Here is a 16,151-nt window from a genome sequence, read left to right on the forward strand (position 1 = left end):
TTCGATCTTTACATCCCTCCTGGAAGTTCCTGCTTCTTTCGAATCTTTTCTACATACCCCATCCCTCCCTATTCCAGAACGTCCTGCTTTCTGTTTTGCCCCGGCTCAATGGCCAAAAAGCACTCTTTTTTTGGCAACCAATCATTCTTAATTCGTATAACGTGACTGAACCACCTTTGTCTTTCTTTATTTAAATCCCTATTCAAAAGGATTGAACCATATTTCCGTACACCTTATTTGTTTGACATACAACAGCTTGGTTTGTCAAAATAAGCTAATAAGGGTATAAGCCAACAACAAACTAAGCAAAATTTTTTACTTCTTATAAGCAGAAAAATTGTCTGTGTTTTCAATAAAGTGCTAACTTAATGTCTAGTCGAGCGGTGGATCGGCGGAAAAAAACAAAAAAAAATTGTTTTATTTCTACATAAGGTGCAAGAAGTAGTAGTAGCTACAAATACATTAAGAAGATTCCATATGCACCAGAAACCCAATAAGACACTAAATCAATTCTTCATACTCCATCCTTGTTACTACAATTCTCTTCCTCGATATACTACAGAAGAGCAGGTTTATAGTTTGGGCAATAATTGTGCAAGATCAACCCAAACGACGAATTAAAAATCTCCCTTTGAAATTATCTGGTGTGAAATTATATCTAGTTTACTTACAACAAAAAAAGAAGAAAGAAATGCCGACAATACAATCATCTTAATATTCGTTATTCAAACATTAAATAAGACAAATATAATCCACAGACGTCGCTCCTACATCAGCACGCAGCAAACTAATCAAAATCCTTACATTTCTGCATTTGAATGAGACACTGAAACCATTTGAGGAAAGTCGATAAGTATTGGTTTTCCTTCTTCTGTTACCATCAAGTTGAATTCATTAAAGTCAGAATGAATAACACCGGAGTTGGCAAGTTGGACAATCAAGTCCATTAATGCATCATACAACGCTGCAGGATCATCCAATTCTCTCACTTGGCACCTAAAAATTTTAAATTTTAAATAGATAAACCTGAATTCTCGTTATTTACCAGGATTCAACTGAGATTAAAAACACTATAACCATAGAATTTTGGTAGCGCTTCATTATAATACCAAACCTAACATCATTTTGTATACGAAGATGTAGTTTTTTTGTCAAAAATGGATTTCATTTTAACATTATTTTTGGTTAATTACAAAAGACAGTAGGTATAGCAATTTAGTTTAAAATCCGCCCTTAAGCAGCTCTCTTTGACTTTCCAGTGCTACTGCATCCAAAATACTGTATCCTGTATAGAAATTTCAGCCATGGTGATTCCAATGGTGTACTTTTTGTTTCGATCTAACGCCATTTTTAGAGGATTTCAGCCTGAAACCCCCTAAAAATGGTTGCATGAAATCTTCAGGCTATATTTCAAAATTCCCATAAATTTGTTTTTGAAATCACATTTTACGATTAAGACTATTCGAGATAATAGTTACCGTTCCTGAATCAGCAACAGAAAGCGATTTTTATCACTAGCCAGTTTTTTTTAACGCTTTTTTTAGTTTAAGGTTACTATCAGCCAAGGTACGTTCTTCACTAGGTTGTAGCTGCAACTCAAATCACGATAAAAAGCAAAAGAAATATAATAGAGTTGAGAAACTGCTTGAGTGATAGCATTACAGTCAAGAGGAGAGCTGCTAGATGTTACTGTTTGCTCACAACGACCGACATAAATTTGCGGTCTTAAAGGATTTCTGTGTTTTCGTTCGTCTTTGTTACAGCTTAAATGGAAGCCCGTATTAAGACTTTGAATGGCCCTTGACAAATGCCGTTGGACTTGTAATTTTTTTTTTCTTTCTTTCTCCTTTTTTATACTCCTAGAATATTGACGCGGCTAATCCAATTAAATTAAAATTGACATTCGTTAAGACAAATTTTGAGCAATATAGAGAAGAAGTCACACAGTAATTGGATAATTTACAATCAGTCTTTTAAAGGGATGAATTTATAACAGCACTATTCATCAGATTTTATGTCATTTGTATATGTAATTGAAAATGATTGATTCTACCCTTAGCGTCAGAATATTGACACATCATGCGTTAGCCTTTTCTGTCCCTGTGCAAATTTTGGTTCATCTATCATACAATTTCATCCTTCCACACCTGCTCTCATGTTTCAAAGTTACACTTGGCATAAAAAGGGGACTAAGAATAATTTCCAAATTGGGATGGAAAGAGAGAAAAAACGACAACCGTTTGCAGATTTCTGTTTCCTTAGGCGAAAATCATAAAGGAAACTAGGACTCGCCACTTTCGAAAGGGGGAGGGGTATCAAAAGGATAATTGTAGTCGATGAATAATTTTTACTTATGATGGCTTTTAAGGAGTCACAAGAAACATATGTCCACATAATACTCTAAAATATGTGAACAGAGGTTCATCCCCATAGACTACAAAGGTCATTAGGCCCATCGGCAAATTTTTAATATGGTGCTGCTTCAATCGTTATATATTTTATAGGCTTTGCAAAAGACACTCAAGTAGAGATTACAGGCCTACATCGTTGTCTTCAATTTATTCTCATTGCACCTTCCAATAAAAAATATTGCTTAGCCATCTCTACTCTCAAATGTAAAATTTACTTATAAAATAAATGTTCACGTAAAGTCTGGAATAAACTTATCATACAATGGGACGCCTTCAATATGTTCCATAACCACACAGTGTCGGTTGAAATCAATTGGCTCTGGGACTGGAAATCCTCTTTCTCTTAATGCTTTCATATAGGCAAATTCTCGTGTAGCAGAGAGTCTTGACAAATAAATCCACGAGCAAGACTGCCGCTTTCCATGATAGTCTCTCTTCTCCTTTATCTTTCGAAACGATGTTCTCCCCAATCTAAAAAAAAAATATTTTTTTTTAGTTTAGCCTACGATAAAACTAAAGCAGATAGAGAACAAAATTACAGCAACTTTTCTTAGGTATATGACCGATTACTTAAGGTTTATATCCCTTTGCAAGTTTTTGGTTGTTATTTTTCTGCAGCTCTACGGTTTCAATTTTTTGCATAACAAAACATTTTCGCTATTATTCTATAGCTGAGTGCAGCTTTTCCCACCGCCCAAAAAAATTTTAATTTTTTTCTAATTTGCTTATAACTTTCAAGAATAATGGCGCATATGATATAATGATGTATATATATAAGCTAATGTTGTTAGGGGGTCTGGAAATGATCCAAGAAGTTCTCTCTGATCATTTTGAAACTTACGGCCGTAAATCCCTGGGAGAGGAGGAACCTAACGTAAGAAAAAATTTAGTTTATGGGCACAGCCTTCCCTCCCCAAATAATGGTGCCCAGCAAGCGCCAAAGACTTTTTTCCTAATCAACTCTTATATCTTTATATCTTTATAAAGATATCTTATATCTTTTAATCAACTCTTATAAACTTTTATCTTTAAGTTTTTGGGATAAGAGGATCTTAATGCAGAAGATAACAGACATAAAACAAAACATTGGTCACCCTGAAAGAGGGCCACAAAATGACCAATAATTTTTTTTACGGACGGCTTCAACTACCACCAGTAAGTTTCTGGGCAAAGGGAATCATCAGCCAAGGTAGGTGCGGACCTTCCAGAAATAAGGCCTGAAAATGGGAAAAAAATTGGTTTAATTGGCTTAAACTTACACCTGAAAGCCCTTGCGCTAAGGAAACTCAATTTTCAAAAACAGAGCTGGAAAAAAGGCCAACAGACTTTACTTCTGAACGGCTTGAAACCTAAAACTAAGTCCCTCGGCCAAGTGAACTATATTGTGCAATAAAAATTTAGCTTTGAGGTACAGGACCTCCCCAAGAAATTGCGGCCGAATTTTTTCCGACGGGCTTGAAACTTTCGCGCATCATGTACCTAAGCAATTGTGGCCAAGTATTTTTTGGAGGGCCACAAAAGAGGGCCTCTTTCACCCTGAAAGAGGGCCACAAAATGACCAATAATTTTTTTTACGGACGGCTTCAACTACCACCAGTAAGTTTCTGGGCAAAGGGAATCATCAGCCAAGGTAGGTGCGGACCTTCCAGAAATAAGGCCTGAAAATGGGAAAAAAAATTGGTTTAATTGGCTTAAACTTACATCTGAAAGCCCTTGCGCTAAGGAAACTCAATTTTCAAAAAGTAGCTGGAAAAAAGGCCAATAGACTTTACTTCTGAACGGCTTAAAACCTAAAACTAAGTCCCTCGGCCAAGTGAACTATATTGTGCAATGAAAATTTAGCTTTGAGGTACAGGACCTCCCCAAAAAATTGCGGCCGAATTTTTCCCGATGGGCTTGAAACTTTCGCGCATCATGTACCTAAGTAATTGTGGCCAAGTATTTTTTGGAGGCGGTTGACCAGAAAAGGCACAAAACCTTGTATATCACTGGTCAATAGAAAATTGCTACCTTAAGTCCCCGGTAAAATAAAAAAACAACAGCCTAATATTAAAAATGAATAATGGCGCATATGATATAATGATGTATATATATAAGCTAATGTTGTTAGGGGGCCTGGAAATGATCCAAGAAGTTGTCTCTGATCATTTTGAAACCTACGATCAACTCTTATTCAACTCTTATATCTTTATATCTTTATAAAGATATCTTATGTCTTTTAATCTACTCTTATAAACTTGTATCTTTGGGACAAGAGGATCTTAATGCAGAAGATAACAGACATAAAACAAAACATTGGTCACCCTGAAAGAGGGCCATAAAATGACCAATAATTTTTTTTACGAACGGCTTCAACTACCACCAGTAAGTTTCTGGGCAAAGGGAATCATCAGCCAAGGTAGGTGCGGACCCTCCAGAAATAAGGCCTGAAAATGGAAAATAAAACAGGCTTAATTGGCTTAAACTTACATCCGAAAGCCCTTGCGCTAAGGAAATTCAATTTTCAAAAAATAGAGCAGGAAAAAAGGCCAACAGACTATACTTCTGAACGGCTTGAAACCTAAAACTAAGTCCCTCGGCCAAGTGAACTATATTGTGCAATAAAAATTTAGCTTTGAGGTACAGGACCTCCCCAAGAAATTGCGGCCGAATTTTTTCCGATGGGCTTGAAACTTTCGCGCATCAGGTACCAAAGCAATTGTGGCCAAGTATTTTTTGGAGGGGGTTGACCAGAAAAGGCACAAAACCTTATATATCACTGGTCAATAGAAAATTGCTACCTTAAGTCCCCGGTAAAAAAAAAAGACAGCCTAATATTAAAAATTAGCTTGGGGGAATACCCCCCCCCCCAAAAAAAATTACCTGTGAAGGATGAAAAAAATGTTTTTCGACTCAAAACTTATATCCTAAGTCCTTAGCCAAGAGAATCCCAATTCAAAACAGAAAAAATGCCGGTTCCCCCGAAAAAGGGCTATTTCTTTTTTATTCAAACTTCAAACGCCTTGAAACATACATCTCCAAGTTCTGGCGCAAACGGTATCCCAATGTACAATAAAAAATATCCTGATCCGCTCAAAACTTGTATCCTTAAGCCTTTGCGTTAAGAGGACCCCATGTGCAAAATAAAAATAAGGGAGGGAAAATATTGGCTCTTTACCAAACATCAAAGAATGTTTTTCTCTGAATGGCTTGAAACTTGCACTCTTAAAATCTTTGGCCAATGAGACCGCAGTTCGCGGGAAAAAGAATATTGATTCACCAGAAATTGGCGCCCGAAAAAGGGCGAACAAACTTTTTATTTTCTCAACTGCTTAAAATTGAAATCGCCAATCCCGGCATCAAATTGACTCAAATGTAAAAGCAAGTTTTAGGTAGGGGGCACGGTCCCTTAAGCTAAAACTTGTTTGTATCAAGTTGAATCCCAAAAATTCCATTTTTATTCGCTTATCCGCTTAATAGGTTAAGGGCAGGTAAACAGGATCAAGGAAACCTCAATCTAGACAAAATTAAGGGGGAAAAGCTGGTTGTATTAATTTGTCAAGTCCAAATTTTTCTTTAAGACATACCCAACAGAGGACAGTAGGCCTATTCTTACTTGTAGCAATGTCTGCTTGTTTCATTCGAATTTCTGTTCGTTTTGGGTTTCATCTGCTAACCCAAATGACAGAACTACTATCATTTTTGTGTTTGATACGATTATTCATTTTGATTTCTTTGTTTTGAGTTTCATTATCCATTAATAGTAATTTCTGTTCATTTAAGTTTAAATTATTATGCGACCTTATTTGTACTTGTTTTAGGTTTTGATATGGCCCTTTATTTTTCTTTGGATAATTTTTTTTTGAATTTTTCTTTCAACCAATATAAAATAAGATTAAATTTTCGGTACTTATATTACAGATAATGAGAATGCAATTTATAAACTAAACCTTAGGTCTAACCCTCAAAACCTTAGGTCTTCCTGCCCAATTTATAATTGCTATGAAACGAATATCTTTCAGTAATGTCCTTAGACCTACCCGTACCTTTAGAAGCACCCAGGGTATAAAAAAACCAGCAATAGTCCCATTGGCTGCCAATATGTCCTCGCACAGAGGTTAAATTGAATTGTGCAGGCCACATAGATTGGTAAGTTCGTTGCAGGGTATATCTGGGTCTGCCTCTGCAGCGTGAACCTGTTAGTTTTCAGTGGAGTACCACATTGAGTAGTTGGAGATTATTCATACGTTGTAGGTGGCCACGGTATTTCCATCTGCAATCCCTTGAGACATCTGTCACAAAAGACTGGCCCGTCTAGTTGCGGATAAATTGATTAGTTGTCCTCGGCACAGAGTGGATGTTGAGGATTCTTCTTAGATAAGAATTATTGAAAGCAAACATTCTGCTCTCTTGTTCCTGGTTCAGGTGCCAGGTTTCAGCTGTGTATAGTAGAACTACTATAATATTGCTATTAAAATGTAGCAGTTTCAGCCGTAGAGAGAAGCTTTGCGACCACCAAACTTTCCATAGTCTATTGAAGACTCCTTTAGTTTGACCAATTCCTGTGAGTAATTCTTATGTAGTCGATGCTTCCAAGGTATTTCAAATGAACAACAAGCTCTATATGTTGCTCTCCACATGTGATGCTCAGTGGTGAGACTGTGATGGCCATGCATTTCATTTTATCAGTATTTATTTTTAGCCCGATTGGATTTCCTTTCTCTCTCGCTTGGTCTAAGAATTCTTGAAGCCATTGCTTGCATGATTTTAGGACGGCAATATCGTCAGCGAAATCTTTATCACTGAGGTGTACTTCTGAATTCAGCTGGGTGCTGATGCCGTCAGTGGTGGTACTGCGTGGTATGTAGCCAGTGACGATTACAAAGAGTAGCGGCGATAGGACGCAACCTTGTTTAACTCCTGAAGGGACAGGAAGAAACGCGTTTGGCTATCTGGTATCTTTACATAGCACTCGCTATCTTCATAGAGTGCAATGATCAATAAAACTATATTTTTGGGAGTTCCGTGTAGTAGGATCTTCCACAGACTCTGGCAATTCAGTGCGTCAAATACCTTCTTACGAACAACTTGATCGGCACTCTCTGTTTCCATCAGTCATTAACTGTAAAGTAAATGTCAAGGCCGGACATATTACGGTTCGGTCTGAGGCCATGTTGCTTGCCACGAAGTGTCTGTAGAGTTGTGAACTGATTTTTTTCAATAAAATGTGTGACAGTATTGAAATCAGGCACATGTCCTCCCCAGTTGCTTGGAAGGGATGCATCACCTTTCTCGAAAATCTTAACAATGGTACTTTTTCCAGTAGGAAGGTGCTTAGGCTGTCATCGAGATTATTTCAGATAATGCTGTCAAGAAAATGAGGCAAATCCGAACAAGTGCTTCAATCATTTTCGCAGTTACTCGGTCTTCGCTGGGCAACTTACCATTTTCGATGCAATTTACTGATGTAGATTTGTCGCAAAATTGACTTTTTCACAGGGAGTACAAACTTTAAGACTGACTAAAGTAATGTTTTTTTTTTTTCCGCGCAGAGTAACTAAAATTCACAATTCTAAGAACTTTTCACGTTCTTTTTTTCTTTCCTCTTTATATATTATGCCAGATTAAAACTATATTATGGCAGAAGATAAAAAAAATAATAGTAAATGCGTAGCCGTAAAGCATAGTAATAAACATAAATAAGACTTCAAAAGTAGTGAGATAAACGAATTTTATTTTCCTGTAAGCAAAAACTATGTGACTTTACACATTTTAACCCTTTCTTTACCACAGTATAAAACAGTATAGAATTTCTTTACCACAGTACAGAACCATTTCTATGTAAACAGAAGAGAATTTTGAAATTGCATAGAAAAAGTTGGCTCTTTCATGAAGCCAGCTCATTGCTTGCTAACCTACACTCATCAAATAATTGAAACAAAAAGAAACACATAAAGTAATTGTAATAGAGTACACAAACTTACCTATGGATTTTTATGACGTAACAGCGCTTTGCTTTTTCAGCCACCTCATCTCCAGCTAAATAAATATCTGATTCTTTTCCAACCCCAATTTGACGTCCGAAAGATCCGATCACACCACGTGAAACCAAAGATTTCAAAGCTAAGTAGTCATACCCCAAGTTGGTGAGTCTATATCCATCATCTAAAAAGAGACTCATATAGTAGCCGTATAGACGGTCCTCCATGTATAATTATCAGCACTGGTATGGCGAAACGAGAAACATCATACGATAACGGCAAACAAAAATTACAAATGAAATATTTTCATAAGCGTACAGTTATATGTTTCTGGAAAAGGGGAGAATTGTAATTTGGTAGGTGGTTTCTGTCAAACCTAATGTACAACAAATTTGTTAAGTGAAGGGTTGGAGGGAGTTTAAAGAGATCTCCTTGACTTTTTACTATCCGTTAGAGAAATTTTTTTAGAGAAAGGCCTAGAATTTAATAAAACTGCAACCTCTTCATGAATTACAAACGGATAATGACATTATTACAAATGGATAATTCAAAATATTGGCCGTCGGGAGCCATATCTTTTGCCCATTTCCTGACAACTTGTCGCGCCCTTCGACGGTTTCTAGCCGTTGTTCTTACAATGCTCAGCTCATACGTAGTAATTGCAGTCCGAAGCGTCCCTGTTACTGCTTCGTTTGGTCGGAGCCGCTGATAGTAAATCAAAACCTTCTGATCCGACTAAATGCATGGCATGATCTTAAATCCATGAATATTCGGCTTGGAGGTCAATGATACGAATAGGCTGGACTTGACATATGCTATTTAATGCTTTGGGTTATCGTAGTGGATCCGCTTTTCATTGCCAATCACATTACGATACAAAAACCTTTTCGATTCTGCCATTTGATTAGCATTTCATTCGAGAAAAACACCTTCCAACTTCTACAAACAAACGATGACTTTCGCCCGTGATTTTCTTTGCAAATAAGTAGTGCAACAAAACTTCCACAAATGTTATTTTTTCACGTATTATCTAAATTGTCCATCGTAGAAAAAAAATATTCACCAAAGAAAATGTTTTTGCTAACTGACGTTAACAGCCTCTGAATGGACCTTCCATATGACATAAACATAAGCATTTATGGATATGCACAAAAGCAAGCGGTGTTCTCTTGCTAAATTCTGGATTTCAATTTGTTCTTGGCCCCCCTTTGACCCCAGTCACAAAAAAATATTTCTTTTTTTCTTCAGTCTTTGAAAGCATTCAAATTGTATGCTAAAAATTATCGATATCCTAGCTGGTGAAAGACTATTGGGAGTTTTACAAATTAGCCATCATTTTCTGCAGACTTTTCTGTACCTAAGGCAAGATTCTGATTTTTTAGCAGCCAATTGTTTGTCAACCCCAATCTTGAACTCCTTATTTGTGTCTGTAGATAGAGATAAACCAGCCTCTTCCATGGCAACGTTGGGCAAATTGAGAAGGAATCATGGCAAGCTCTTTTAGAGCTGATTTGCTATCAAAACTTCTTGAAGTGATGTCAAACCATAGTAATGTTAAAGGGGAGGAACAGGAGTGGAAGGTTTGAAGAGCTCAAGATTTTAAAAACCCAAACCACATTATCTTGATTTATCTGGAACTTAAAATTAGCAGCCCGAGTCCTTTTAAGCAATCTACACAGTTTATGGTTTTTGGGTGTGTTAGCATTTTGGTGGCTCTTCTTTGGACACTCTCAAGCCAATTACAGTCACTAATGTGCAGATGTGATATAGTAAGCATACCACGTTCTAGGGGACAAGGTAGACAGGAGCTATGTATTTGTTTTGTTTTGAGGTGATACAGAAGGCACACCTTATTAGTCTTTTTTGGTTTCACTTCACATAAGTCGTAGATGTCTGAAGCCCTTGATGTAATAACATGCTTTATTTCTTGAAACTTTGAAGTTAAACAGTCAATATTGTTAAAAACAATACTAAGTCCACTAATCTTCCCACAAAGTCTAATATCGGACAAGGATTTTGATCATTTTTCAGAAAAAGATTAACAGGTGATGTGTTCTTATCGGACAATATAAGAAGTATGCTCAAATTGTGTACTAGCAAAACTAGCACTAACATTTGATAAAGTCCAGGGAGAAAGACCATTTACAATTTTTGGTCACTCATTTAAAGTTTTATCTATGTTGGAGCTATTTACACTATATACATGTCTTTGCTAGTTGTCTAACTCCTATCCATCGCAGCTGACACTGCAGATATGAGGCTGAATTCTATCTGCATGGACTAAACTTTGTGCAATATTATTCTTAAGCTTATATTAGGACTTAATTCTTCAGCAAGGGGCAGGGAATGCTGGAATCTGTGTTTCTAAAACAGAAACAGAGTGCATAGTTATGATCTAATCAGAGTTGCCTTATCCTTACTCTCTAAGCTCGCAGATAAATTTGTCTTAAAGAAATCACTATTTAATAAGAAAAGACGAAAGTGGTAACTTACACCCCACCTCTTTTGGCTGATTCGTATATGTTGCGAAGGTATGTTTCTGGTTTGAAGGATACCAAAATCAACTGTCGTGATTTTTTAGTTTAATCCTAAGATTCACTGGAATGTATATGAGCTTTAAATGAAATGTCTCAGCAGCAGAGCTACATCCATAAAGCCTCAGATTACAAGAAACTGAGAATATTAAGTAACCATACGTTTAACCTGACAGACGTGGTCATGTCAAAATACTTTACAAAAGACCTATATTCTGAAATTTCTAAAATTCTGGTAGGAGTTACTGTCGGATCTCCTACAATTCTACGGTTTTATGTAGTTTAGAGTCTAGTGTACCAAATTCACAATCTTATAAAACACACACAGAGAAAAATGGTATTAAAAAGAAACATACAGTGTTTTCCTCCTTCATAACACACAAGTCTGTGTTTAGCCAATTCTCTTAAAACTTTCGATGATCCACCATGTTTTAATCCTGCAATCGCTGATACAAGCGGACCAGGGACAAGTTCATGGTTTTTCATCCCCATTTCTACCTGAAATTGTAAAACAACACAAATTAAAATTGAATCACTCAACTCCTAGAGTCTGGTTCACACAATGCAACTTGTTATTATGGAGGTAATAGATAAAGTATGTCAATTTAAAGTTTGTTTTCAACAATGTTTTTCAACAAGGTTTTTTTAACCTTGTATTCTTTATCATCATTTAATTTTAGTTAACATTTGTCCTAATATGTTTAAGTTCAGGAAGGAAAAATAAGAAAACAATACTTTCTTGTGAGAAGTACAAACTTCTTTGCAGCACCATGGCTTGAAAACTGTCATAATTGTACCAATAATTTCTTTATATTACATTTCCTATGCAAATACAATTCTTCTAATGTCTTCTAAAAATTGTACAAGAATTTCCTAATATATACTTCAAGCTTTCACGCTTATATCTACATAAGTACAGAATTTTGTATTTTTGCCCAGAAGAAAGATCACGGATGTGTTTTGCTTTTTTCTCAGGAGCAAATGGTATCAAGCCAATGGTCCTAGAAGGTTAAGAGGGGAGCCATTCGGATGAAAATTAAGAAAGATTGTGCCACAGGAAAGCGGCGTATTTACCATTTTGTGGCACTAATCTATGATTTTGCCACAAAGAGGACCGATTTGCTATTAATTAAGAATTCTGCTAAAGACAATCGAATTATTTTCGACGTAATACCTAAATGAGGTATTTTTTCCAAGACCACACTGCCTTTCTATGTTCGAGAGTCGATTTAAAAGTATCAAAAAGACCTATATATTCAGCTTCCCAGAGCAGAAAATGTATGGTATTGCTGCAGGGTGGCACATTCCTTTATAAAAAGTAACGTAGTCCATACAAGATAAAAGGTTAATATAGACATTTATCTTGACGCTGAATCTGATGGTGCGATTTTAATTAAGATCGCTTGTATTTTGGGGGGTGTTTCCCCCTTTTTCGAAAATCGGGCAAATTTTCTCAGGCTCGTAGCAATTGATGGGTAGCACATTGCTCTAAGTAAAGAGTGATGGGGGTACAATGTACTATTTATTTTTTTTATGACTTTGTACAGAAGGAGTTGTTATAGAAACTTCAAAAAGGGCTCATTCGATTGGAAATTGAAAGGACTAGTGCCTTTTTGAACAGTCGAATGTAATCGGAGGGAAAACGCCCCCTCCCCCATGCCCACCATTTCCCCAAATATACCCAATCAAAACTTTGAGATAGCCATTTTGTTCAGCATAGTAGAAAGGTCCGAGAATAATGTCTTTGAGCATGACAATGAATTTTTTATCTTTAGAGTCAACACAATAAGAAGACAATTCTTGTGATGTACCTATTGTTATCAAAATTCCGTATTTTAGAGTTTTGGTCCCTATTGGGCTGAGTTGTTCCTTACTTACAATTTGTTACCAAAGACTGTTTGATAAACGATTGGACAAATAAAACTAATACCGTTTAGCTCACAGTCAGTATTCTGGATAATACCTATTACTTCATTACTTAGAAATGTCATCATAATCAATTTCCAGAGTAAAATAACAGTTTCATAGGCCGCATACTAGCGCTGCCTAAGTAGAGAGGAATGTGGGCACAATGTACTATTTGTTTTTTTTTTATGACTTCGTACAGAAGGATTTGTCATAGAAACGTGGAAAGGGGTTCATTCGATTGGAAATTGAAAGGGCTAGTGCCCTTTTTAACAGTCGAAAGTAATTGGCAGGAAAACAGCCCCCCACCCCACGCCCATCATTCCCTCAAACACATCCAATCAAAATTTTGAGATAGCCATTTTGTTCAGCATAGTTAAAAGGTACGAGAATTATGTCTTTGAGCATGACAACCCCCTCCCCACACACAAACAGCCCTCAGGGCAAGGGTTTTTGCCCTACGGGCATATAAAGTTTTTTATAGAAATGGGGGTCGTATAGGCTTTGGAGAGGGCTTATTGGACTAATCAGAAGTTCTAGTGTCCTTTTTAAGAGTCAAAGTGATCGGTGGGCAGCATCCCCTTTTTTGGTTTTAGACCAGGGCATTTCGTATAGAAGTTGTCATGGAAACTTCAAAAGGGGCTCATTCGATCAGAAAATGCAACGTATTGAGCCCTTTTAATAGTCGAAAGGGATTGGAGGGCAATCAACATGTTTGGGAGGATGTTGAAAAGTGAACAGAATACACCCAGACTGTCCCCATTTACCCTTTTTAGAGCCCCTCTCCAATACTGATCAAAATTTTGAAACAAACATTTTGTCCAAAATAGTCAATAGGTCTAATAACTACGCTTCTAAGGATACCAAGCCCTTCACAGCCGCCAAGGCAAAAGTTGTAAATTATACACTTTGCCCATTGTTTCCTACAGGATTTATCTACCGAAAAGGGAGACTATTTGATCTTGGGTGTGTTCAAAAAAGCTAAGGGTGTTAAAGTGAAACCTCAGAGTTATGTTGACGGGGATAGGCTACTAAATTAAACCAAAGACACTATAGGCCTATGCACCCAACCTATTGAAAAAGGGAATCTGCAATATTTAAGAAAAAGCTAAGGATATAAACTTGATACTTTCAGGGCCACTACCACTGCTACTGTGGCTGCAACTACAACTATGACAAACTGTGATTGTGACTACATCTACTTGTAACTACTTCGAGGAAATGTTGAACAAAATCAAAAGACACTATGTGCATACTGGTGGTCACAAGGTGTGTCAGCAATATCTATAATGTATTACGGTAATTACTTGGCTAAAAAAAAAAAAAAAAAAAAATAAAAAATAAAAAAAAAAAAAAACTGTCTTCCTACTTTAGTAACTGAAGTAAATGAGCACTTGAACAAGGTCTAGACCCTACTCATCCATCCAGTTCCCCAGGACAAAACAGTATATCCAATTCGACAATCCGAAAATCAAGTCCAAAATAGAGCAAAAATCAACACCAATAAGTATACGTCAATGTTCCGAAACCAAGCTATAGCACCTTAAATCTACAAAAACATTATATTCCTAAGGTGATCACCACATATAGGGGCTCATCAGATGAAAACTCATTGCCTAAATGGGTTTCGGCGCTTAAATTTCATTACCCAGGCAATATGAGGAACTTCCCCTTTGATTACAAGTGATGAAAAACTTTGTGGCAAAGTTACGCAAAAAGTAAGCCCTAGATCTGTTGCAAAAAACACGCCTATAGTTACTCCCAGGTCCTCCAATCCCCAAGCAAAGACAATAACTAGGCCCAGCATAAAACAGAAAACTCCCTATGTCGATTGTGGAGAATATAATACGAGAAATTTCTCCGGTAAGAAATAAATGCTCTACCCTTGAGAATGAACTTTCAGCCTGTGATTCTGTTATCGATAAGCTTGACAATGAAGTCAAGTCTGTTTCTGAAAAGCTTGCGATTGGTATGCAAGAATGCCTTAATCTGGACATCTTAGTCTACGAAAAAAAAAAACAACAATCGATTCTCTAAAGATGCATATAAATCAGTTTGAAAACTAGTTTCCACTGGATCAAATCCCAAGCATCCACGAACTTGGTACCTAGCCAGCCACCCAAAATAACCAACGCAAAATGAAGGTTGTAAGTGTGGCGTCAGTTAAATCGGATATGCCCCTTCCAAGTGCGGTGAATAATAATACTGACATAGCCGCAAGTGATGAGAATAATGTGATTCCGATTGACAAGTTACAGGAAGAGGACTTACATATCATTTTCGAGAAAATAATCAAGCCACCATGTAAAAGAGAGTGTTGGTTCTTTCGGAATGGTTTTTGCAAGAGGGGAGCTAGTTGCAAATTTGCTCATGAAAATAAAGTGACTCCGATAAACAAAAATACAGTTCGAACTTGCCCTGAACAGCCCAAGTTAAAAGGGGTGTGTAAATTTTTCGAAGAAGGAGCATGTAAATTTGGTATTCACTGCCGGTTCCTACATCCATGTTCTAGTTTCCTTGCCAAGTCATGTAGTAGTATTGAATATGTCCTTGATCATATGTGCCCTCGTTTTAGATGCTTAGATGAAAATTGTAGACTAGCGCATTTTAACCGTATTGACCCAAGCTCATCAAAAAATGCCCACCTTCGACGACGCAAACAACAGAAAATCCAAAACAAACCATCTTTGGGTCTAGAAAAGAGGGGACACTCTTGGGTTCAAACGCAGGTCCACCTTCCTGGGGAATCCAGCAACCCTTTTCAGTACACCACCCCTCCTATGACACATATCAGAAGCCTCTTAGACCCCCTCCCTCCTCCTCCCCCACCGATCCATTTTCATCAACAGCCAATCAACAACCAGCCCCGTCCTTATTCTATTCCCCCTCCCCTTTACCCCTTTCCCTGCAGAATGAGGAAATTGTTGGTGACTCAAGTTTAAATAATCCTGTTGCTGCCCCAGTCGCGATAGGGGGCAAGAAATTCCAAAATAAACCTTTTTCCCGGGAGTTTCACGACAAACGTTACGTATTTCCTTCTTTCCTTTACAGCAACGCCGAAAGTTTAAATCTAGAGAAATTTACTGAACTTCAGACTACGGCTCAAATGCTTGGCTCTTCCGTTATCTGTGTTTCCGAGGTCCACCGGCAAGATCTTAATTTATTGAGGGTTCCTAACTTTTCTTCTTTTATTGAACTTCGGCCTGATGACCATCCTCTTGGGAAAAAAGGAGGAGGAAGTATGACACTCGTGCACGAATATTTTAAACCTCTGTTTTTAAATATACCTTTTCTTGATTATAATTATGAATTTTTTTGGTAAAAAGCCCAACCTAAGCGAC

The 16,151-nt window shown here is 37.1% G+C and overlaps 1 protein-coding gene across 2 annotated transcripts in view; it reads right to left on the reverse strand.

The window, feature by feature from the left end:
- RIOK2 (RIO kinase 2) overlaps positions 1-16,151 on the reverse strand; it is a 102,324-nt gene that overhangs the window by 68,003 nt on the left and 18,170 nt on the right. For both annotated transcript variants that reach the window (XM_089089752.1, XM_089089753.1), the window contains exons 2-5: positions 11,262-11,403; positions 8,375-8,555; positions 2,673-2,882; positions 805-996 (exon numbers count right to left, since the gene is read on the reverse strand). In XM_089089752.1, the coding sequence (XP_088945878.1) occupies positions 805-996; positions 2,673-2,882; positions 8,375-8,555; positions 11,262-11,403 (725 nt within the window). The remainder of the gene's footprint in view (positions 1-804; positions 997-2,672; positions 2,883-8,374; positions 8,556-11,261; positions 11,404-16,151) is intronic.

Source organism: Artemia sp. Qi Xiang Cuo, chromosome 5 (assembly GCF_049724085.1).
Source record: "Artemia sp. Qi Xiang Cuo chromosome 5, ASM4972408v1, whole genome shotgun sequence".
In the NCBI taxonomy this organism is placed as follows: domain Eukaryota; kingdom Metazoa; phylum Arthropoda; class Branchiopoda; order Anostraca; family Artemiidae; genus Artemia; species Artemia sp. Qi Xiang Cuo.